Source organism: Gymnoscopelus braueri (genome assembly GCF_963280865.1).
Source record: "Gymnoscopelus braueri genome assembly, chromosome: 12".
Lineage (NCBI taxonomy): Eukaryota > Metazoa > Chordata > Actinopteri > Myctophiformes > Myctophidae > Gymnoscopelus > Gymnoscopelus braueri.
Window position 1 is genome coordinate 41,661,820 of NC_137614.1, and position 25,908 is coordinate 41,687,727.

Below are 25,908 nucleotides of genomic sequence, written 5' to 3' on the forward strand. Positions count from 1 at the left end.
CAGGTCTACAAATCCTCACAAAATCTATACTGACAGCTTTAATGACAAATGCATACCTGATGAAATGACAGCAGATGAAGTTGAGATCAGCTTTATTATGTCAACGTCGCTCTGCAGTCCTGCTGTGTCTCTGTAGTCGATGTAGCAAATGTCTACCTGTCATTCCCATAACAGTTGTTCTCATATTTGATATGATACTGGTGTGAACTGTTGGCACCATTTATATGGCGAGGCTCGCTGCATGATTGCACCATTGTGATATAGCCTCAGACAGATGGCCTTCATTTTATTTTCAGTGTGGATTCAAAACATTTTTACCCATAATGAAAGTGTATTCTCAGACAAGGTTCCTAAAAAAAAAGCTGGTTGACTAAATTGATTGATTGTAGCCTACTGTAAGAATTGCAATTCTTATCTTCTGTGATTTTCAAATTTATTTAATTTATTTTGTATTCTTCGTGTCACTTTAACTTATTCCCTCAGAATTGAGCAATACAAAAAAGTTGTATTGGTGAGTATAGCATGAATAAATGTTAAACTTTGTCTTATAGGTTTTCCTTTGTGTGTTTACATTATTGTAATCAGTTCATAAAACCTTTTCAAACTACATAAATGTCTACACACTATCCACAAGTTTCCTAGGGCATTGTGGGCAACACTTCCTGTCGATTTGATCCCTGATTCCTGATCAAATCGACAGTAAGTGATGCCCACAACGCCCTAGGAAATTTGTGGATACTCTGCTTTCATGCCATCATTTGTCACATTTGTCTTAGCACACAGTGGAATGGAGTTAGATCCAGAAACCCAACTATGCAGTACTTGAATCAAGAATTGATTTTTAATTGGAAATACATTTGAATCGAAAATCAATTTTTAATGAAATTGTGAAATATCAAAAGATTCACAACCCAAGGTACCTATCTCTTATATTCTCATGTCATTGCTCTTGCAATTTCTTTTCTGTTTTTTTTCTGCTGCGTGGGGTTGACATGATAGCCTGTGATCGTTTCGCTTTCAACCTGTTGATTCAAACTGGCAGAGCGAGTCAGACCTCCCAGGCACCTTGAAGGCAACAGCTTGGGCTATTGTTTAGACAAGGTACTGTAAACTGAGCCATAGATCTGAATTCTGATCCTTGAAACAGACAAATGTGTCCATGATGACCAACCATGTGAACTGCTAACATGTCCTGCCTCAATTATTACAAGTCACTCTGTAGAAGAGGATCAGATAAGTGTCTGAATGTTAAAATGTCAGAGACTGGGACCAGAGCCTCTTATACTGTTGATTTGAAAATATTATTATCTTGATGTAGGCTCCAAGCATGTGACGTTATAGTAGGTATTTAGGTTGTTAGTTAGGCTTGAATTAGGGTCATTCATTCCCAATTTGCATCATTCCCAACTTGCATCGTTCCCGAGTAGGCCGGTAGCCAATGGTCTAGTTTCTTACATTTAAGATGTTTATTAGCATTTTTTGTGAACTCCGTCACTGAATTAAGACTCTAACCGTCCTCACCCATTCACATGCATTTTCCTCCTTAGTGGATTGACTACAGTCGAAATCTGAAATCGTACATGCACATGGACTATATGCATATGCAGGGAAAGCTGATTTTTCCAGGAAAGGACTGATGGAGGTGTTTTTGTCCGAAATGTGTGAACTCTGTCCTTTTTCATGAATTGTTCTGCTCCATGGTTTGACCAATCAAACAGAAATTGCACATGTGCATTGACCATTGGCATATGCAGGGACTGACGTAAGGACAGCCACAGTGCCATGGTTTTATTGGTTGTTGGTTGGTTGTCAGGGTGACTTTTGTAGGGGTGTGTGATTTGGGCTCTGCTGTTGGTGAAGATGGGGGGAGTGAGCAGTGTCAGGGTTAATTGATTAGCAGGTGTTTCCAATTGTACAAGTGCTTTCCTCTTTATAAAATAGAAGTGTGCTCACGGTGGGCAAGACCTAGCCGGTTGAGTGTCTAAACGGAAGTACCGGAATTTGGCGGAAGTACCGCTCAAGGAAATGACGGGGGAAATACGTCCAACACTCTCTGCATTAGGTCGTGACCAGGCTTTTCTCTTCGCAGTTCAGTAAAGGCTGGGAACGAGGCTAAAGTGTGCTGGATCTGGGCTTACACACACAACGCCAGAGAAGGCCATTTGTGCATGGCGAGCAGCAGACCCAGTCAGGCTGGGCCATAATAGTCCAGTGGCTTAAAGGGACATTTCATTTTCAAACATGTTTGGGGTCATTTTAACATCTACTTTGGCATTTTGTGAACACCCCAGACAGTTTTTAAGTTGCTTAATTCAGCATTTAGATATTTGATATTCATTTTACAGACACGCCCCCTTCCAATACAAATCCATTGTAACTTCAAACTCAATTTTAGCCATGTTGGATTCATTGAAAACACCCGTCCTTGGTTCTGGTGACTGATATTGTCCTTATAATGCGTGAGGAGACTGTGTTTTTTCAATTACTTTTTTCATTTATTTTATTTTATTTTGTCATTATTGAATTTTTTCATTTTCCCAACAAATTATAACATTTGATTCTTTGTCCAAAATATTTGAATATTTAATCATATTATATACTATATTTAATAAATACCCTTTTTTTTGTTTTCAAAAAACATGATTCACCAGGAGCCGGGCTTGGTTCCAGGCTTAAAATAATTAATATAAATATGAATGGGCTTTCTATCTGTGGAACCACAAAGTGGCCGCCACTGCTATGCCCTAATGACAGTGAGAGCTCTTTTGAGAGCTGAGTGATTTGACTTGGCCTTGGCAGCACCGCGGTGCCGTCACTGTCCAGCACGCATTGGGACAGATGGTCCCTCTCTCACAGAGTGCAACACTGTCAGCTGCTCACAGAAGCACATAGATGAGGGAGTTACTGCCTCAAGGCAGCTCACGCAGACGAAAACACACAACCCAGGAACTTTTAGTACCTGACAAATTGGCAAATGTAGAGGACTTTTCTTTCTTCCACGTTTGATCCTTGAAGATAATGCTTCATCATAGCAGGTAGGAAACTTATAAACAATTTCTACAGAGAAGTGATGTTTTCATTGGTCTGTGATAATCTGTTATTGAGCACTTCTAGTCGTCTGTTAGATGAGTCATTGATTTTTGTCCCTATTTCTTTTTTGTTAAATTCTTCATTCAGTATAGCAGTGAAAATACTCAATTTAAAGTCAGTTTAGCTGGGTCCCACTTACAGCACAAATTAGAAAAGGCAAACAAATATTCATTGTTTTATTTCAGCACATTCTTTGGAAATAAATATTGATTATACCAACAGAGATCCTTTAGAAAGAGACAGTGTCTTTTTTCTGAACACTCACAAACAGGGAGCTAGACACCGCAGGCTGCTAAAGCTCCTGTAATTCCATTTGCTGAGCCGAGGCTCAGCCTGAAGGGCTTATATAGGGTCTAGGAGACAGACACACTTACAATATCCTACACTCAACTCTTTCATGTGGCTTTTTTCCGCAGCTAAGGGTAATCCAGAACCTTCCATTACCTGAAACTTTCCAGTTCTTTGATATTCTGTGATCATTCTGGGAATTGTTTGTATGTAATACTAATGTATGTAATACTAATGTGAGTTCTGGGCTCCCAGAACTCACATTAGTATTACATCCTGAGCAGGGCCTAAATGAGATTCTGAGAACCGTATCTGAAACCATAAGCCATAGCGTATCGAAACAAATCCAGAACCCGTGAAATGCGCTGGACGGCACAGTGTGGTTCACTTAGTTCCAATATCGTTGAATCAATATTTGATTTAGAATTGTTATTAGGAACTCTCTTAGCCCTGAGGCAACTGCATGAACACAGTGTCCCTATTCTGGGGTTAATATTCGGCGAAAATAGCAGATCTACAAGCCTGTAGATGTATACTATTTTCTGCAAAGGGGTTTGGTGTAGAGGCCCAAGTATAGAGACCTGAGGCAGGGCTCCGGTCAACTACGCATGTAGGGTTTAAAAAATACAATTTCAGAATAAATTAAAAAAACAATTGAATAAGTTCATAACAATTATTAAAAAACATATTATGAATCTCATCTAGCTACAATACATACTATATATCTTGTGAAAATACTTATTTACAACAATATCACACACACACACACACACACACACACACACACACACACACACACACACACACACACACACACACACACACACACACACACACACACACACACACACACACACACACACACACACACACACACACACACACACATAAGTTACATTCATACATTCACACTCCTTCGTAATTAGCTACTGTATCCCTATGGTATTATATAAATTATAATATATATTTTTCACACATTTTGTGTTAGGTGAGTAATGTTTTTGCTGTGGAATTTGTTATTGGCAACGATCCTTTACTTGAATCCGTTTTTTTAAGACACAATTAGCCCATTGTATGCAGTGCAAAACTGGTATTTCCTATTTGACATTGTGGAACAGTGTAAGCTATTGTCGGGGTGTTTGTTTAACATTGTTTGGGTAGATGGAGCACTTAACCACATGTTCAAAACAATAAGGTTCCCTGAGGGGTCATTTCATGGGTCATTTCCTCATCTGTGTGTCCTGCAGAAGGTTTAGGAAATAGAGACATTAGCATTGGTTTCCTACTCTGCTTCCTGTAAGTGAGGAAAAAGAAAGAACTGAACTCTCATACGTGAACGTGAACTGACATAACACCCTAGGTGTGTTTGTGTGTGTGTGTGTGTGTGTGTGTGTGTGTGTGTGTGTGTGTGTGTGTGTGTGTGTGTGTGTGTGTGTGTGTGTGTGTGTGTGTGTGTGTGTGTGTGTGTGTGTGTGTGTGTGTGTGTGTTATGGTTGATAATCGAACAAAATGGCAAAAGTGGCATTCGTACAATCTCCGCCCTAAAATATTGATGTCCTCACATAGTAATACGTGTGTGTGTGTGTGTGTGTGTGTGTGTGTGTGTGTGTGTGTGTGTGTGTGTGTGTGTGTGTGTGTGTGTGTGTGTGTGTGTGTGTGTGTGTGTGTGTGTGTGTGTGTGTGTGTGTGTGTGTGTGTGTGTGTGTGTGTGTGTGTGTGTTCATTGGATGGATGGATGACTCAGGTATTGAGATGAACCAGTAAAAATCATAAATTCTTGAGTGTCAATTTAACACTGAGAGTGTCAGTGTACACATGGAACCAAATACGGGTCAGAGTTACAAATGGATAAATGAACACACATTTTACTGTGTACTTGCTACAGAGCTGAAAATCCCTCTTTTCTTTGCAGGTGCAAGACAGGAAATGGTTTACAACGCTAATCATGGTGCTTCCTCTTTCCCTGGACGCTAGCGGCATTCCAATGTCCCCTCTTCAAAGTGGCGTCCTGTAGGGCCCAGCACAATAACACAATAACTGGAACAATAGTATTAAAAATCTTCCAGTATGTCCAACACATCGCTGAATGTCACCGAGGAGCCGGGACGTAATGGCTCATATGACGTGGACCTATGTTTGTTGGACATTAACGACCAGTTTGACGTCGTCCCCTGCATTCTCTGCTCCATATGCATCATATTCGGACTCGTCTACTGTTTTTTAGGTAAACAAACACATCATACGTGACACTAATATACACAACTCAGATTATACCAGTATGGATATAACAATTAACAATGGTTAATTGTTAATTTATGCTAAAATACCACTAAAAGTGATTCTTTGGCTCTGAATCATTCGTCAAATGGTGCTGAATAGAACCATTAGAGGTGCCGAAAACTAAGCTGAGGACCCAGTAGAGAACCTCTAAAGCAGGGAAACAAATGTGTACTTATATAGGAAATAAATAAAGGGTAATTTTTGTGCTTAAAAGACTAGTGTGAAATTAAAGGAAACACACAGTAAACAGACTACGCTGAGAACATTTCTGTGTATAAGGCCAAATACAGTCTGAAAAAAGATTAGTATAGTCAAACACAGTGTGTGTGATAGTGCAGCCTGTTTTGAGTATATACAAGTAATTTTAAATGCTTAATATAATGTTTGCACTTATTTTAGATGCGTTATATAGGCTCTCAATCTTTTTTCTGATGAGCTTTGTCCATATGAATTACATTTTGGCTATTTTCTTAGTGTTTCCAATGCACTGGGAAGCGGGCCCACAGTCCGCTGACCAGCACAGCACAAATCGGTGTGACAGGTCTTCAAATTGGTGTTGCGAACATGATAATAATACTTGATGGGCACATGTTTGTGTTTTTTAAAAGAAACATTTTTGCAACCCATTAAAACCGGGGAAGCATCTGTGGCATTATAGATTTTTGCATTGGCTATTAAAAAATAGCAGATATACAAGCTCACAGCGTGTCACTTCGTGACCAAAAAGGTTGAGAACTACTGATTTAGAAGGCATTTGTAGAATCGGCCTCAGGTCTTAATGTGTTAAAACAGGGGAGTAATTGTCTGCAAAATTGAAATGTGTAAAGCAAAACATAAATTACTCAATGAATACATCTATCTAATATTTATAAATTAATAGTTTAAACTATTTTAGCAGCACCTCTGGGAGGTGCTCTGAGGCCCAACAGCGGGCTGTGGCCCACCAGTTGAGAAAGGTTGTTCTTCTCAGGTTCTTCACAGCGGTGCTATATACAGTAGCACCTGAACCATCACAAAGAACCACCGAAGAACTAAAAATGTTTTATGTGTGAATATATAATGAGCTGCCAGGGTGGATAGGTCCCATGGTAGAGGAGACAGATGGGGGGTGTATACACGAATCCACAGACGCGCTGCCTGTAGGCGGCCATTGCTGCAGTGCCAACGCTCCGCGGCCGCGGCACCGCAGCAATGGCCGCCTACAGGCAGCTACAGGCAGCGCGTCTGTGGATTTGTCTATAGCGGAAGTTGATGTTTATTCAGTTAATTAAACATTTGAGGGCAACCAGTATTAAGCAATAAAAGAAGGAATTTAAAAAAAAAATCCCAAAAAGGTAGCACATCCAAAAAATGTCAATTAAATGGAGGACAAAGTACTCGCATTTCCACTTTTTTATTGGCACACGAATAAAATGAACGCTTACGTGTTTCGGCTATGAGCCTTCGAAGGCTCGTAGCCGAAACGCGTAAGCGTTCATTTTATTGGGTCTAACACTCCACTGAGAAAACCAATTGTTGATGCGCAACCTCTTTTTCTTATTCAGTATTAAGCAATATGTGAACTTGTGAAATCAATTAACTTTAGAAAGGCTACAGAAAGTTAAATCAATGCAAGATGAAAGGAATAAATGATATAGGACACGTCTTCTGTTTTACAGGATACCGGTGTTTTAAGATGGTGATGTTCTTCTCGGGGTTCAAGCTGGGGTCGTCTGCTGTGTTCCTGTTGTACCACCAGGAGCCCGAGTTCAACGCCCAGCTGGCGATGGAGACCAAGGCGGGGATCGGTCTGGGCGTGGGCGTGCTGTGTGGTCTGGTCACCATGCTGGTGTCCACCATGGGACTGTTCCTCACGGGCCTCCAGCTGGGCTGTCTGCTTACCGTCGCCGTGCTGGTGCCGATCGGACAGTTCCACAGCCTGACGCCGATGTGGGTCCCCGTCGGGGCTCTGCTGACCGCCTCCGTCGTCACGGCCGTCTTCACCCTGCAGTGGCAGAAGCTGTTCACCGTGGTCGCCACGGCCGTGTTCGGGGCGACCGCGGTCATGGTGTGCGTGGATTACCTGGCGGAGAACTTTAAGTTGACTGTTCACGTGTACGACGTCCTCTGTCAAGGGAGCCCCCGGCCGCTGTGCTGGTTCAGCTGGGCCATCACTGGGATCTGTCCTGTGTTAAGTCTGATGGGTGTGCTGGTGCAGTGGAAGGTCACTGGCCAGGGTGTGGCCCACAGAGAAGGTGAGGGGAAACAGTGCTTCTGTTTAACCTACCTACAGTAAAAAAAAAAACTAAAAAAGATGCAATCTCTACAGTAAGGCTGAACAAAAGAAAAAAAAGATCCAAGGCACTCTTCCGAGAAAAGATTTAAAAGCCTTCATTCATTATTCATGCAAAATTTCATGGTGAAATTCTTAAACATAATATGTAATAAATGTCCATGTTAAAACAGAACTGGGTTACAAGTTAACCCACACGTAATGGCACAGAATTCTCTTTGTCAGGCTGTATCCATGAATTGCAAACATGTATTTGGACTTCCAAGCACTCCAGACTTTTTCCTGACTTTCTGAGTGTACAGTAAGGTTCCTGCTTAATTTAGAATAGATACATCAAAGCTACAATCCATAAGTTTTATGTATCCTCCTACATTGTCTCCCTCTCCGGGGTTTCCGCAATCATGTTTGAACTACAATGAAGATGGTGGCACGTGCAGTTTAAAATAACTTTATTGACCTAAACAACCAGTTGGTGACCTGACACCAAGGTCTAAATGTCTCAATGGAAAAGTAGGAAGACCACCTCCAACCACTGCTATGTATTGTAGGCCTACTAGTTATATTGTAATAACATACTAAGTACCAAACAGATTAACATTTTATTCATTAACATAAGTCCCGTCATGCTTCAAATTACAGGTATTCCATGAGGTTACATAATCATGTTCATGTTTGTGGATCTCTCCTCAGGTTCTCACAACAAACAGCAGAAAGACGAGACACCACAGTACAGGTACGCCCCTTCTAGAAGGAGACGAGGTGACACTCAGCGCCGCCGCAGGCCGCCACCCCTCAAACGCTACGCTGGTGACGTCCTAGCTCCGGTCAGTATAGCTTGCATCAGTGGTGGAAGAAGTACTCACATGTTTTAACTTAAGTAAAAGTATCAATACCCTATATTGTAGAAATAGTCTGTTTGTTCGGTATTCAAAATTGACTTCAGTAAAAGTACAAAAGTATTGGCATCAAAATATACTTAAAATACCAAAAGTAAAAGTGCTCATTATGCAGAAGGTCAGGTACCATTTCACAAGTTTTCAAAATGTATAAAAATCCTTTGAAAATAGCAGCTCACAACGCATCGCGATGCGAAGTGTTGTGAGCTTGTAGATCGGCTATTTTCAAATGGCCAAAGTATCTATATAGGTCTGAAGTGGTTTTGTAATTATAATCGAAATCTGCAAAGTAACTAGTAGCTAAAGTTTTCAAATAATTCTAGTAGAGTAAAAGTACAATATTTGCCTCTGAGATGTAGTGGAGTATTGAAAATCAGAAGTACTCCAGTAAAGTAAAAAATACCTCAAAATTGTACTTAAGTACAGTACTTGAGTAAATGTACTTAGATACTTTCCACCACTGGCTTATATTAAAATGTAAAATATACTTTACATTTCAGCTTCCCAGATGACTGATTATTATGCCTAGGCACACACTCATCTTTCTATAGTCTATGTACATATTATTTTACCTTTGTGTTGCACATTATGCCTATGTACACTCATCTTTCTTTAGATTAGTCTATGTACATTTTGTGTTGCTTGTGAATGTGTGGTGGTATACTGTAGATATTTCAGAATTAATATAGGTCTACTACTATTATTACCACTACTACATTCTAAAGCCTATAGCTTTGATGTCAAATGTGTCTTTCCCTTGACATGCATGTAGAGTATTGGAGTATATGAAAGATTATAGCCTGACCATGTGTTTTTTTCATGATGTGAAATGAGCAATTTTTTCTCGCTCCACTTGACTTGCAGAGTTATCTGCAGAGCCTTCAAGAGCGCCAGATGGGAACAGGGTCGTCAAGCAGCAGCCTGAGCACTATCACACACACTGTGATTGACTATGACTTCGACACACGATCCACGGTGCCACTGACGGCCTCTTCACCTGTGTGGACGGTCTAAAGACTGAACAAATGTGCAGTATAGAAGGAACACATCTCGTATATAGTATACACTAACAAACACAACATACACCTCCATAGTATATACACTAAAGAAACAACACACCTATGTACAATATCAGACACAACACACATCATACAGTACATGTATATATTAAAGACACAACACAATACACATCTCTGCAGTACATGTATATACTAAAGACACAACTCACCTATACAATATAAGACACAACACACATCTCTACAGTGTACACTAAAAACACAACACACATCTCTACAGTATACACTAAAAGACACAAAACGTGTCTACAGTGTATACTAAAGACTCACAACACATCTCTATAGCACAGTGGTTTTCAACCTTTTCCGTGTCAAGGACCCCCAAATTGACACATATTAGCCCACAGACCCCCATTTGAAAAGAAGTGCCAGGGACTCAACCATTGTTTTTCTTGGGGGTCCCAATCTACACTGTATCATCATCATTATTGTTCATGTAACTCTGAGAGTGTACAAATGGAACTAATGGACCCGTTAGGGTCCATTTGTACAGAGTTACAGACACATAAGGTCAATTTGGTTCCTAACTATTAATTTGGCTGGGGACCCCCTGGAACCCCCTCAAGGACCACTGGTGGTCCCCGGACCACTGGTTGAGAACCACCATAACATACACTAAAGACGCAGTATACACTGAAATCAAAACATCTCTGCAGTACACTAAAATGACACAAAACACCCGTATAGTTTCAAATCATGGAGGGATCCAACTTCACTTGAAAATGGACCTCTAACAGTCCATAAAACAGTGAATGTCCCTATAGGAGCAAGTTACATTATCCATTTAAATTATTTTCATCACCCAAAACCTATGATCGCCCAATGAGCAATGATGAGACAAAGCGATATGAGCGTACAGTTTCATAATTACCTGGTTATCATCATAATCTTCTACGGCTCTGCTATAATGTTAGACAGTTGTAATGCCCTTTAAAAAATATGCAAATACTAACCTTTACATGCTCCACCATTCATGTAATAGCTGGTGACTACATTATGTCAACAAAATTACAATGAGGATTGGTGTATTAATAGCATTGTATATGCAATCAAGATGTGCTACTGAACTCATGGGAGCGATGACATATTACACAGTAAAATCCTTCCTTTATTTCAATCTGAGAGTATACACATGGAATCAAATGGACACGAGAATATAGAGCTATTGTTAAATAGTTCTATATTCCCACAGCAATCACTGCTATAGTGTTTGCTCTTTAGTAAACATAAAATACACTTTCAGGTCTGGATAAACAAAAAGAGTAGACAAAATGTGAACTGGAAGTCTATGAAATTGAAGCTGATCATGAATTAGTAATCTCTTTTTTTTTTTTTTCTTTTTTTTTTTTTTACTAATTTTTTATCCCACGATTTTGTAACCCTATTTTTTACACCCAGTGCCAATTGTCTATGTAATCCTGGGCACTACCTTCCCTCTGCCAACCTAGGGAGGCCAGGGCCGAGCTCATGCCTCCTTCAATGCATGAGAGCCAACTGACCTTCTTGTCACCTGACAGGGGAGAGTTTCCCTGGTTGGACGTAGCGCGTGGAAGGAACACGTTAATCCAACCAGTTCCCTTCCCCTCCATTAGGCGCCCCGGCTGGCCAGGGGGAGGCAGTATAGTGACCAGGATTACTGCATGTTTTTGTGAGGGTACCTACCCTAGGAGACACGGGGAGAACATGCAAACTCCACACAGAAAGGCCCTTTCGCCAACCCCACCTAGGGTATGGTAATAATGAATTAGTAATCTCCAGATGAAATTGGTGTCCCACCTGAAAATGTAGTTTATTTTTACTAAAGAGCTGGGGACACTGGAAGACCCCTGTTACTACGATCAGATGATAGAGCTACAAAAAACTATAGCCTATATACCGTATACTTGCAGCACCATAAAATTACCGCCGGGGATTTTACTGTGTAGGCCTGCTGAATGCTAAGAGTGAACTGAATGCTAGTTTGACAGAACGCCTGGCAGTTTGGTGTTATAAACAAAGAATAATATCAATAAAAGGTACCAACCATTTATGTCATGATGTTTAGCAGTGCTCACAATTGACAGCTTGTGTACTATAATATGTAATATGGTTATTTTGAGAAAGTAACATACATGCCTTATGAGTGCACTAGAACAATCTCCAATCATTAAACAAATGTAAATAAAAATAAATCAGAAAAAAGATTACTTGTTATATTCTTTAATTTGTCCTTTTTATAAATAAATGCAATGTCCAATACCATCCACATGACCATAAAGAAATCGCTCATGCTATTGTTATATATTTTCTACTATGGTATATCCAGGACTAAACGTATCGTTTCAAACATGAGAACATGGATTTCTATGATATTCCATTTTAATTGGTAAACACTTGAAGGTTTGTATTTAGAAACTGGGTTTGACCTTTGGTCAAGTCCTGTTAGCTAGGGAGAGATGTCACCCAACTTTGTGTGGGCTCAGCTGTAGTGCAATCAGTTCAGAGTTCCTGGCCATTGTACTACTCTAGAGAGTCCAGGTGAGAGGTGAGGGTCACAACAGTCATTCTGATAAACCTTTTGTTCCTTGGTTCAGAGGCATTGACACCCTCTGTCTTGTCTTGATTATCAGGGCGAGGTTAGGAGGCAGGCTCTCCAATCCCTTGCCCTGAACAGGCGACGGTGGAATCGCAAGGTTCTGAGGGCACGTTAAAGACTTACTTTCTACTGTGGTTTCGTCTAGTCGATGTGCCGACTGCCGGGGGCAGCACATGGTGCGTGGATGACAGTCCACACCTAACCGGAAGAGAGCGTGGGGGCTCACCGGTTACAGGCAAGGCTGGTGAAAACGGTTAAAGTTTCTATACCCATAGCGAGAGTGGGATAGGGATCAGACCGTCGGTTTCCTGCTCAGAGTGCCAATCACACTTTGAGTAAGGGATCGCTATCGACTGGGTCACCGGCCGGTCGGGTCGCAAGGCAGTGAATCCATGAAGTGCCAAGAAGGCTTGGTCGCCGCGCCCGGCTCAATGTACAGTCAGGCCATCATAAGCTGAAAGCGAAAGGACAGCTAAGTAGGCGAGTGGTGCTCCTGTGATCGGTGTCTTTGAAAAGAAGGCACCTGGAAGCAGGAGACTGAGATGTCTTTCCAGGGGAGCCTGGGTGGAAACCTCAGATGGAAAGGAGTCCAGCCTGGGACTGCGCCCTGCTGAGGGAGGTCTAAAGGACTTAAGTGAAGGCTTTTGTATTCATTTAAACTAATCAGAATAATCATTGTTCCTTCCTGGGCATCGGCCACAGACAGCAAATGTGTAGTGAATGGTTAGAAGCCAGGTTAAGAGATGACTGAGTAAACAGTAAAATATATACACTTTGATTATTCTTCAGTCTTAGGTCTGCAGTGTGTAGTTAAAATGATTAAAGTCTTGATAGCTATGACTTGTGTTGTTAACAAAGAGAAAGTCATTTAAGGAAAATATTCAGTCTTAAAGTAACTGTTGTCTTTGTTGACTCATTGTATTTCTAACTGCTGTTTGTAATTATGAATGTATAATTTGTGTGGACTTATTTTGAAGATAATAAGATGTTAAACAAAGATTTCATAATATGAGCTTGTGTAAAAGTATAGTTTTATAGGTTAAAGTAAATTGTCACATGTTTTAACCAAGTCAGATGTTAATTGCTTGTGCCTATTGAGAAGGTTGGCCCAAGAAGTCTTTTGTTTCTAAAAAACCTGTTTGTGAGTGGTCAGAAGGAGGACTGGGAGGAGGTCCTATGTCAAATGTCTGTCTGCATATAATGGGTTGTCTCTGTGATTTAAGTACACTCTGTGATTGGCAACGCAGATGTCACGTCTATGGAAATAATTACATTTCTATGGACAAACCCCTCTTTCAAACTGGATTCTTCCACTCAGGGAATAGTTATGGAATAGTGTTGTTCTTGTCTGATCAAATGGGACTATACGACACTACGAACATCATTGAAACCATGTTGATAATATGATGATAATTTAACTCACTCTTTTACTTTTGTAACTGTGTGATGTGAAAATAAAGATTGAATGATTGATTGATTGATTGATTGATTGATTGATTGATTGATTGATTGATTGATTGATTGATTGATTGATTGATCGATCTTCAAAACTATTGAACAGTTATGTAGCCTACCATACATCTATTTGGGCTATAATTCATCTGCCTCAGAGTTTTTCAACTAATCCTTTTATGGGGGCTATCATTCTCTCCATAAGTCCCTAAAATAAACCATCCTTTTTCGTATACCTCCCAGTTCGACATTACAGTACCTTTTTGCCAGGCAGAACAATGTCATGATGTTCTGTTTACCTCTTGATTTAATATGATTACCAACAGGTGGCATATTGTGGGCAAATAGGTTGTTCATTTAGCATTTCAGAGATGCTATTATATCACCACCACAGTCCAAAACGTTTTCCCTGCTGGGTAGCACCATAATAAATAATATCTCTGCTGTCGGGCAGAAACCACCAGTTAACTCCAAAAAAAAAATCAGGAAATAAAAACAATAAGTTAAAAAAGTGGGGATTGATAAGAACAGCTGAATAGACACACAGGGACTACAAATTTCACGCCCACTTTTGAGACAACGCCGCTACTCGAGGTCTGTTAGAAAGATGTAGGCCTACTGCAGCTGCCAATGCATTCCCTATGAGAGGATATGAGAGTTATATGAGAGCCTACTTTTAAAATGATCCTACATTAACTGGAGACGATATAGAGTTGAATAAAAATATGTTTCCAAATGTATAGAGTGTCTTTATCAACATATATTCTTGTTTTCTTAATAGTTGATGTGTTTCACATTTAATTTGCCACTTTAATGGGTTACCCATAATGTTAACTCAGCAGAGGGTAGACAGCAGACAGACAAATCACTGTCTTTACGAGCGCCGAGCGCAGACTTTGAATTCTCATCCCAAAGTTCTATATTTTGAACATGTCATAGGCTTATATTAATTGTCTACCTACCGCAGAGGTCCGACGGTACATGGAAAAATTAAAACGTTTGGGTTTACCGTTGTTGTATTAACTTGCCTGAATGTAAATTGGGGAAATAACCAAACTAAATGGCATAGTTGACATATCCCGACATTTTCAACTACTTAGTGAATTATCCAGGTTAGTATTAATATACAAATAGCCTTGCAAGAAGCTGTTTGGATAATTGTCCAAAAATAAATACTGTAGCCTATAAAAATTATACATGAGATCTGGGTAATGAAAACCTCAAGGGATGCCTCCGTGCGACCACTTGAACTTTAGATTTCAGATGCTAGAACTTTTGACACACTGATGGAGTATATTATAGTATATTGTGGGTTGTATATTGAGATGGCAGGTATGTCACATTAAAAAGGACAAATAAAACAAATGGGACAGTTTATTAGAAGACCAAAAAAAAGTAGTTAACCAGTGAAATTACGGTATTTTACAATGCCTCTCATAGAGATTGCATTGAGAGCTGCAGTTCATCATTCTAACGGACCTCGAGTAGCGGCGCTGTCTCAAAAGTGGGCGTGAAATTTGTAGTCCCTGTGTGTCTCTATGGACCTCAAAGCTCACAATGAGGTTGGAGGTCAAAAGCATAGATATAGAAACCTAGATACCTCATTGGCCTCTGCAGTTCATTGTAACGACTGGTATCTCAATACAAGGCTCTTCCGCAGGGCTGTTTGACTACTGACCAATCACATCGCGTTAACTACTGGCCAATCACAGCGCGTCTAACTGACTAGTTGCTGCGTGGCTGCCTCTTAAGAAAAGACCCGCCCCACCTGCCTCTGATTGGCCTACCGAACGCCCCCTTCTGTGACGCACACGGAAGTTTCCAGCTTGCCCTGCTGAAGCGGAAGGAAGTGGAAGGCTAGCCCAAGCCTTATATGGGCTAGCCCTGCGGAACAAGGAAGCGCGCCCGAGATACGAACGCTTCAGAGCCGAAGGAGGCGTCTACCTTTATATGTCTATGGTCAAAAGGGTGTGGAGCCTGGAATTACTCCACCCCCATTTGGTGGAGTTAGCTGGTTCAGCAGACAGTTGAGGATCCAATGGAGTTAGCTGGTTTTGTCAGAAGCGCCTTTTGATACTTTTTATTGGTTCAATATTTTTTTTGCCAACACACAGACGTAAAGGGTGTTCAATAACACTGATTTATGAAAAAGAAACAGTGAAAAATTGAGTTTTGCACTTTGCACCACAGCATTCTCTGTGAATTATTTGAATTCTGGACAGAGTCAAATAAGTCCTAGGATTTTCTTTTGTATCATTTCAAATGTTCTGTGCTGAGGCTGAACCTAGGAAATGAGTGGAGGTGTTGCATTAAGAGGAGAGGACTACGTCTCATCTGGCAACATCTGAGTTTGTTATTTATGTCCTTCTGACTGCCAGTTCAGCCCTTTTGATGCCAACAATGCAGCATTAATTTGATGATACAGCAAAAAGGAGGAGTCACTCAGCCCACATTCCATTTTGAGTTGAGTAAATGTTGAGTAAATGTTGAGTATAAATGGCCTCCTGTGTGGCATAAATGGTTTTGGTTTTGACGTTAGAACCATGGGCCTGCAGTGGCCTCTAGTGGCCTAGTCATCGCATTGCATCCAGCGGTGGAGAGATGAGGCTTTCTCCACTGTTTGGTGGTTTTTGTTTACACGCCAGTACTGGCTGCCTTTGAACACGTATATATGGCCATTTGTCCACGTGACCGCAGCATCTGGACTGCTGGGTATGCCATGGAACAGCTGGCCAGTGGGTTTGGGATAGGCGCTGAAGTCTGTCGGTCCAAGTTCATCCCACTGCCAGTATCCACTGCCCTGAAATAGGCACAGATGAAAAAGGTAAACCTCCAGTGAGTGATGGAAGAAGTACTCAAATATTTTACTTAAGTAAAAGTATCAATACCACAATGTAAATAATACTCTGTTACAAGTAAAAGTCCAGAATTCAAAATTTACTTGAGTAAAAGTACAAAAGTACTGTCATTAAAATGTACTTAAGGTACCAAAAATAAAAGTACTCATTATGCAGAATGTCCCATTTACAAATGTATAAAATGCATACAAATCTTTTGAAAATTCCAGATCTACAAGCTCACAACGCGTCGTAACTCAGCTGAAGCGGTTAATGTATGTTTTGTAATAATAATCCAAATCTAAAAAGTAACTAGTAACTAAAGTTTTCAAATAATTGTAGTGGAGTAAAAAGTACAATATTTGCCTCTGAAATGTAGTGAAGTAGAAGTAAAAGTAGCCTATTGACAATTGGAAACACTCCAGTAAAGTAAAAAGTCCTGAAAAGTGTACTTACTTAAGTACAGTACTTGAGTAAATGTTCTTAGTTACTTTACGCCACTGTAATCATCTCATGCACATGGGTTGCAATAACAACAAGTAGCACACACATAGGCTACTAGTTCAAAACTACTGCTTTTTTCATGACATACTTTGATGAAGATCAATTTTTTGTTCTTGCTGGAGTATAGGGCTGAATCGACATTAGCAGGAACATTGGTCAGGAGTTTGGGGAAGCCGGAGTCTAGTTTGAAGCCTGTGTATCTCCACACCTTGTCCCCTGTTGAAGACACACAAATGTTTACTGTCTACATTGTCCCCGGTTCAACACACATACAGTATGTGTGTTTGGCAGGGGACAATGTAGTGCAGTAAACCATATGTTTACTGCACTACATTGCAATCACAGTTTTGCTAAAACCAGTCAAAGGTTAATGAAAGAACATTTTAATGTTAAAGAGTAGCCTAATTGATCTCATGGACACACAATAGTGGCTATCAACTCAACTCAGCTTTATTTCATTGTCATATTGCAAGTTCACACCAAAGAGTGGGTGAATTGTTTTGTGCAAGATTCCCACAAGTTGTGGTTCCACTTCTGAAAGTAACGTAAAGTAAAAACAAGTACGTAAGTAAAAGTATCACACAAAACATGATATCACAACCATTACGAAATAAAGTCTGTGACAGAGTTGGGCATTCTCTTGTTCAAATAGAACATAAAATAGCAGCAGATATCAAATATGCCTAACAAACGTCATATACCGTACCCTCACGCAAGTCAGATAATATCAATGTACCTTTCAGGAAGTAGGATTTGCCCGTTCTCTGGGAATGAACGGCTGCATTGATGTTTCCAGGTTGCTGTTTCCACAGAGCATTGATGGGAACAGGGCTGGTGGTACCTCTGTCAGTCACTGTCCACACATGCTGACCACTGAAGACGTATGTCTTATGCTGTGGACCTGTAGGGCAAAGAATACTGTAAGTACACAGTTAAAAGGAAAATGCACCTCTTCAGACTCCACCTTACCCCCTAGCACTGACCCCCCCCTAGCATTCCTCATTCCTTGTATCGCTGCTTGTTGTCTATATTTTGATAGATGCTAGACGTACTATGCAAGATGTATGTTGGATAGCTACTTGTTGTTCACGAGTGTTATGTTATTTAGATAGAAATACCGTTTGCCCACACATGTTAAAGGGATAGTTCACCCCCCAAAAAAAAATGTTCACCCCCATGGAGACTTGAATTCATGGATATTCTTTAGTTTTTGTCGCATTCCTAAGACAATTATTTGATGACCAGCGGACCGGTAGGCAGCGGTTCCGGTAGGAGATACAAAGGAGACTCTTTGTGTCTCCTACCGGAACCGCTGCTGTCATTAAATTATTGGCTTAGGAATGCGACAAAAACAAAACAATATCCATGAATTCAAGACTCCATGGGGTGACTAATCGATAGGAAAAAAAATCCCTTTAAGAATGTTATATAGATAGCATGTTGTTTAGACAGGTGCTAGGTTTGATGTTCATTTGTACACTTTCAGAGTTAAATGAACACTGAGGACTTGTATAACACACTGTATAACTATGAAAAATGTGTCAGCGATGTCCAAAGTTTGAGGACATTGTATATGGATGATTTAATGCACATAATTTTTTTTGTGAGACCGGTCTGATTGTACCAAGCATAATTGCATCCATAGCAGCCCTGCAGGGTACTGGGGGCCTGACAGCCACCGGTGGGCGTGGATACCTGGATGGGGGGGTTTTCGCTGGCTTTCCTAAAAGAGGGGGGATATAGAAAGGAGGGGAACATTTTATGCAGATTAGCCTACATATAGATAGAGCATTACTTGAAATAGAAGAATTGTGGCCTTTATTACCCTATTGCGATGTTACCATATAAAGCCTGGATGCCTCGTATGTCATCTGGATGGAGCCTGAAGTCGGAACGGTATCCGACGTAAACGGGCGCCATCAGGGAGCCGTAGGACTGTGAGTGGCCCAGACCCAAAGCGTGGCCGATCTCATGGGCGGCTACGATTCTCAGGTTGGAGCCATAGTCCCTCCCTTCTGTCCACAGTTCGTCTTCATCAAAATGGACGATGCCGGACTGAGGGGACTCGGCGTGGGCCAGGACATGTCCTAATGATGAGACAACAACACACACCTTTAAGACACATCCTTTAAGACAATTGTTATCACACAATCTAATCATAAACCATCATCACATGCATGTTCTTTGTCCTAATCATAAGACAACTATCATCTCCCATCACAACACAGAAACATTGAGATATTCTGTTAAGCAGTGGTGGAATGTAACTAAGTACTTTAGTAGATCCACCCCAATGATTTTGGGGGGTCCCCAGATGATTCGTAATGTGCAACATTGTTTTCTCACTCAACAGTAAACAAACCAACATACAGTATGTGAGTGTATACAGGGTGGCTGCACATTTCTAAAGTGTCAATTATTCATTATTATTATTATGAAATCGGCATTATGCATCATGACTACCTTTACATTTGCTAATTTAAGTATATTTTGATGCTTACTTGGATTTTGAATGCAGGACTTTTACTTACAATGTAATTTTATACTCAAAGAACTGAGTACTTCTTCCACCACTGCCGTTAAAACATGGAACAACAGACAGTATTATTCTGCATGTGAAATAGCCCTTGTGAATTATTTTGACATTTTCTTTTAAACTTATAGAAACATTTGAAAGCACACTTCAAACACCACCACAACAACAACAACAAAGTTCCTACCTTGCCCATCAAAAGGCACCGGACATGTTTTATCTTTTCTGTGAAAGGACAATTTGATGTCTGCCCTTCCCCGATGCACCTCCTGGAACCTGAGCGGTGACACGTCACTCCAGTACCTAAAAGCAGTTAGGATGGCCAGGCGGGTCTTTGCCGGTCCCAAATCAGGCGTGTAATTATAGATGCGGAAGGTCAGCATCTTCTTACGCCAGTGGCCTGTTAAATTGTGTCACAAGTTTTAAAATGGATAAAAATCTTTTTAAAATAGCAGATCTACAAGCTCGCAATGCGTCCCATCGCGACGAAACATTTATATGGCTGAAGTTGTTAATGTATGTTTTGTAATAATTATCAAGTAAATAGTAACTGAAGTTTTCAAATAATAGTGGAAAAGTACAATATTTGCCTCTGAGATGGTGTGGAGTAGACGTAAAAAGTACTGAAAATTGGAAATACTCCAATAAAGTAATAATACCTCAAAATTGTACTTAAGTACAGTACTTGAGTAAATGTACCTAAAAGCAGTTAGGATGGCCAGGCGGGTCTTTGCCTGTCCCAAATCAGGGGTGTAATTATAGATGCGAAAGGTCAGCATCGTCTTACACCAGTGGCCTGTTAAATTGTGTCACTTAAAATCTCAATATGGTGCCTTACGGTGAAGAGCTCTGTCTAAAGAAATGTTTCACAAACCAATAGTTAAACACTTATTATAAGCCATATAAATAGCCGATCTACAAGCTAACATTGTATTTTTTTTTTTTTTACAATAATGTATAATGATAATAACAAACCTTGAAACTTTTCGATCTTTGGATATTCATATTTTTGTGCCCAAAATAGGGACGCCAGGGTTTATGTGGTTAATTCAAACAAAATTTGCTGTGTAAATACCCACCCATCACACTATATCTGAGGGATTTGTTGTTGAAAGAGTCCTCAATACCACAGCGAGGCTTTCTCATCACTGACAGAGTGGCTTCATTCAGCGTTCCTGATATGGGAAGGTCATTGGCTTTCTGAAAGATTCTGAGAGATAAATTAAGAAGAAGGACGTTTAGATGTGTTGATCAAATCAAATATGAAAATGTATTCTGTCATCTTAATCTGGAAGATTATGTGCAAAAGAAAATTGAAAATATTTGTAACTTGTATGTCAAAAACTGTTACTTTTCAGGGAATGGAACGAAGATTTTCAGATAGTGAAAATAGCAGATAGTGTAGATCGGCTGTAGATGGGCTGTATTGTTTATTGTTGTATTGTGTATTGTGAGCTTGTATCGGCTATTTTAACTATTTCTGCTTGACACTCTTGTGTGACGAAGTAGGGCATTAAATAAAAAATAAAAAAACATAAAGCGTTGAAATTTGGAGATAGAAGATTTCTACTTGACAGTGACGATACTTCATCGTACTATGACAAATAGTGAAAATGGCCAATTGACAAGCTCGCAACGCTTTATCTGCCATAGATCAGTTATTTTCAAAATCTTTGAAATTTGAAAAAAATATGAAATACATTGAAATGTATCGATTTTTTCCCCGAACATTGTGGCCTATAATGACATACCCAAAATAGGGAGCCAGGTTAAGAGTGTTTTAACACTCAGGTCAGTGGTAAAGTAGCTCGTTCTCTGGACAAAGGAGGGATAAGAGCATAGTGCACCGAGATAAGAGGGGAGCTGCTTGTGTCTAACTATAGGACCAAGCTGCACTCAAAACAATAAATATGTCATGGAGTTTTTACTCTACAATATTGAGATAGTTAGAACATAACATAAGCTAGACAAAGGATGAACATCATAATAACAAGACAGTCTTATACCTAACAGTGAATATAGTATAGAAAAGTAATAACGGATAGTAGATAGTTACCTCAGGGCTTCTTCTATATCCCCACGGGGGACTTTGTGGTTCCTATAGTCCAGTGGAATATGTAGGTAGCCATAACTTCTCAAATAGACCTACAGGGAATATTTAAAGGTCATGTTGGTAAATGTATAAAGCTATTTTACTGATCACTAACTAATGACAGCTTCCTGTTAAACAATTTTGCTTGCAAATCTATAGAGACCCATGCATTTAAGTTGTCCATTTTGTTCCTAAAAAATACCCGATGTATAGAAACAATTTAAGAGCTCTTGCTTTAAAAATATATATATATTGATATTGATATAGACACACATCAATTGACTCGCACTGTCATTGTTAACCAATGCCATTACCAATAATAAAAAAAAATCAAAAGTTCTCCATAAATTCCCTCCACAGTATAGTAGGAATTTATGGAACTCTAGGTGCTGAACTAAATGATTCCTAATCTCTTTATTTCACCAGAGGTCTTTGTGGTAATTATTTCCTGTGCACCACTACAGGTCAACCCAGTGAATAATAAGCAAACCAGATTTCAGTCCCATAATATTGATATTTTTGTTCAGATGTTGTTGTGAGGCGTGTTTTCTTACCAGAGCTTCTGTGATTTCTTCTCTGCTCAAGGCAGCAGATGGTGCTGCTGTCACCAAAACAAGAAGGACCACATATTTCATTCTATATTCCATTCTGAGATGCTGATATCTTTCCATTATTGAGAAGCCAATTGTCTCAGTAAAACGCACACTGAGATGTCTGTCTAATCATAACTGGACTGTGGGTCATCCATCCAGGTCCATGTTCTCCAGATCAGTTCCTGCAGTACATGTCCTCATCCAGTTTTTATACCATCACTACTTCTATAGCACCTAAACCACACAATAGACCCAGAAGGAATGCATTGTACTCTACATGTTGCATGAGACCAGAACATAATTCAGACTGTCAGGAGAGGAACGCCTTCTGTGCACTGACTAACACGATTCAGAATTATACCTCTTAGGGGATTACCAGTTTTAAGAGATGTTGCTGGGGTTTTTTTTCCATCAAAGTTAGCAAGAGACTACAAATGCATGTTCTCCTCCACATCTAATGTAAAAGGGAACTAATTAAATAGTTTTAACCACTTGAATCCTAGCATTCCTATTCTGGGGTGAACTTTTGGTGAGATTTGAAAATAGCTAATCGTCAAAATTTCAGCGAAGACATTTGGCGTAGCAGAGGGTTGTCACAGAGCAGCCTCTTTATAGACACATTTTCCCTATATCTTTAAGTTCATCAGTACACACACATTCAGTGGTGGAAACAGTTTAACATTTTTTTGCTCAAGTAAAAGTATCAATACTGCAATGTAGAGTAAAAGTACGGAATTCAAAATGTACTTGAGTAAAATTACAAAAGTAGTCGTACCAAAAGTAGAAAGTACTCATTATGCAGAATGCCCCAAGTTTTCAAATGCATAAACATCTTTTGAAAAGAGCAGATCTACAAGGTCACAATGCGTCGCATGCCCGCATCGCAACACATTGTGAGCTTGTAGATCGGCTATTTTCAAATGGCCAAAATGTACAGTATATAGGGTTGAAGTGGTTCATGTAATAACCACTTCAACGTAATAATTATCAAAATCTACAAAGTAACTAGTAACTAAAGATTTCAAATAATTGTAGTGTAGTAAAAGTACAATATTTGCCTCTGAGATGGTGTGGAGTAGAAGTAAAAGTACAGAAAATTGGAAATACTCCAGTAAAGTAAAAATACCTCAAAATTGTACATTACTTGAGTAAATATACTTAGTTACTTCACACCACTGCACACATTCATATTGAAATGTATGTCATGCTTGTCACTTGTAGATTCCCAGTCACACAGAGGGTGCACATTGTCTTTAATATCTTTGTTTATCTGCACAGGAAGATGCTGTTATGGGGGTCCTGTTGAAGCCTAGCTGTGTAGTTGGGTGATGATCAATGGTGCCTGAAGAGGGGTGAGGGGGGTGCCTGTTAATCCTGTTAGCTGATTGATCAGAACATGGGGTGCATCTTGGGTGGATTGCTATTGCATTGTGATTGGTTAATTCGAAATCGAAAGTTGGATCGTCTGCAGAGTATATAAGGGAAACAGCTCAATGTAGTGTAGGCTGCCATGCGGAGAGGTTGCCACTTTACCTCCAATTAATTTAAGTTGTTTGATTTTTGGCTCAAATTAAAATCTTCATATTTTCCTTCAAGCTTGCCTCCTGGTCCATGAGTTTTTCCCAGTTTTACTGACTTAGTGCCGATCTACATGTACACTCCCAGTCTCCCACCACCACCTACCACTTTGTGACAAGGGTAAAAAGGAGGGAGGGAGCCTATAATACAGGGCACCGGGGACCCCGGTCAACAAAGTGGTTTGTTGTATAGTTTTAAAGTGGTTATTTCATTCGTCTATTTAATATTGACAAATGGTTTGTGGTAAATGCTTCTAGTTTGATACCTTTGTACCATGTGTTTATCAAGCTAATTTCTTTCCTGAAGTAATGATTCAATTAGAACTGTTGCCCAGTATGTAACTTTGGCACATGACTCCAGTGGATTCATTGACAGAAGAACACAGTGAAATCATTTTAACTGTGTGTACAAATGGATCTGTTATCTGCGTGTGACGAGAATATTGTTTATAGTTGTCTGTAAACACAGTGAGGATTCTTGTTTGTCAAGGATCCCCAGAACATATTTCTCAATGAAAATATTTATAACCTTGGGTATGAATTTATGGTTATTGCAAGTATTCCATGAGCAAAACAACTTGCCACACGTCTAAGACTAGAGTAAATTACAGTGTGTATAGACTAGGATCTTGTTCATGCAAAACAATGAAACCATTGCTACAAATTGTTTGTCTCCTGCATGTGGGCAGAAGGCCCCTCCTATGTTCTGTCAGTGTACTGCGGGTAAACCTTATGTCAGTGTGCATTGCGTGTAAACGTGTAAAGTGAGACGACAGACGGGAAGGAAGTGACTCTTGATTTGTGTGAACTCAAAACAGTCAAATGTTGATACAATACAAACTGACTATATGACCCATAACCACTTAACCCCTATTGTACTTCATTGACTGGAGTCCCATATAGGGGTCTAATACAGCACAGCTCCTGGTTTCCCTCTACACAAAATGACTCAGCCGAAAGTAGCTGATCTACAAGTTCACGAAGTGTCACGCTGTGAGCTTGTCAATCTGCTATTTTCGCTGAATGTTTGCCCTAGAATAGGGCTCGTGGTTAAGCCTGATGGTGTCTCAAATCGAAAATAGCAGATATACAAGCTTGTGTGTAACTAAGTATAAATCAGGCATTTGTGTTTCTTATTAGTGTGTTCCAGTGAATGGAAATCTTAATGCTCCAGATACAATGACATTTTTATGAGCTTCCAGTTTTGTAGCAACAGTTTACAATCCCCACCCACCCCATCATAGAGAAATAATTTAGTTTGTTGATATCAGTGAGGCAGAACTTGGCTGTCCTGCAGAGCCCTGACTTTTAACCCCATCAAAACACAGAGGTTCCTCCCTTGCCTCCAGGGAGTGTACCAGTATGTGCACAATTTCACCAGCCTGATCTCACAGAACATGGTGAAATAGCACGGATTGACAATTCTGTAAACAGACGACTAGAAAACCTGAAAAGCCATGCATAGGAGCTGCGAATCCATTACATTACATTACATTACAGTCATTTAGCAGACGCTTTTATCCAAAGCGACTTACAATAAGTGTATTCAACATAGGTAGGGAACGAAAACTACTATCCCACAGTGAAATAACATGGGTTGCAACCCGGAAGCAGAGCAGTCCCCACAACAGGATTTACGATTCTGTGCCTATCGGTATATAACTCAGACGGCACAGAGTAGGCTCAAGCGAACGTCGCAACGTTCGGCACGGCAACTTGCTCGCTTTGGCTCGCTCGGTGGTGCCTTACGTGGCTCCAGTTCGCTTGAAACTGCTGTTCGCTTGAAACGTAACAAAGTCAATGGAGGGGATTCGCGGCTCCTATGCACAGCTTTTCGGATTTT

At 40.1% G+C, this 25,908-nt stretch overlaps 2 protein-coding genes across 3 annotated transcripts; one reads left to right on the forward strand and one right to left on the reverse strand.

Moving 5' to 3' along the window:
• The first annotated feature begins 2,943 nt into the window (after positions 1-2,943).
• On the forward strand, positions 2,944-10,305 carry LOC308096298 (transmembrane protein 198-like). Of its 2 annotated transcripts, none has more exons than XM_080443686.1 (5): positions 2,944-3,035; positions 5,298-5,602; positions 7,317-7,892; positions 8,621-8,754; positions 9,691-10,305. In XM_080443686.1, exons 2-5 carry the CDS (start codon positions 5,446-5,448, stop codon positions 9,838-9,840), a joined length of 1,017 nt encoding a protein of 338 aa, XP_080299812.1. In that variant the 5' UTR covers positions 2,944-3,035; positions 5,298-5,445; the 3' UTR covers positions 9,841-10,305. The 2 variants fall into 2 exon arrangements, with proteins under 2 accessions (XP_080299812.1, XP_080299811.1); XM_080443685.1 differs by having other exon boundaries at positions 2,950-3,035; positions 5,291-5,602.
• Positions 10,306-16,182: 5,877 nt separating this feature from the next.
• Positions 16,183-21,935, reverse strand: LOC308096294 (matrix metalloproteinase-19-like). Its single transcript, XM_080443681.1, has 8 exons — positions 21,860-21,935; positions 20,883-21,013; positions 19,991-20,203; positions 19,112-19,357; positions 18,895-18,993; positions 18,007-18,171; positions 17,359-17,486; positions 16,183-16,729 (listed from the first exon to the last, which is right to left on the reverse strand). The coding sequence occupies exons 2-8, from the start codon at positions 20,947-20,949 to the stop codon at positions 16,499-16,501; spliced, it is 1,149 nt and encodes a 382-aa protein (XP_080299807.1). The 5' UTR covers positions 20,950-21,013; positions 21,860-21,935; the 3' UTR covers positions 16,183-16,498.
• Positions 21,936-25,908: the final 3,973 nt, after the last annotated feature.

Coding starts and splice junctions, on each gene's coding strand:
- LOC308096298 (XM_080443686.1), top strand. CDS start 5,446: ATGTCCAACACATCGCTGAATGTCACCGAGGAGCCGGGACGTAATGGC. Junction 5,603..7,316: donor ACTCGTCTACTGTTTTTTAG/GTAAACAAACAC, acceptor TCTGTTTTACAG/GATACCGGTGTTTTAAGATG. Junction 7,893..8,620: donor GGGTGTGGCCCACAGAGAAG/GTGAGGGGAAAC, acceptor ATCTCTCCTCAG/GTTCTCACAACAAACAGCAG.
- LOC308096294 (XM_080443681.1), bottom strand. CDS start 20,949: ATGAGAAAGCCTCGCTGTGGTATTGAGGACTCTTTCAACAACAAATCC. Junction 20,204..20,882: donor CCTCAGATATAGTGTGATGG/GTGGGTATTTAC, acceptor ACAATTTAACAG/GCCACTGGCGTAAGAAGATG. Junction 18,994..19,111: donor AGGCATCCAGGCTTTATATG/GTAACATCGCAA, acceptor CCCCTCTTTTAG/GAAAGCCAGCGAAAACCCCC.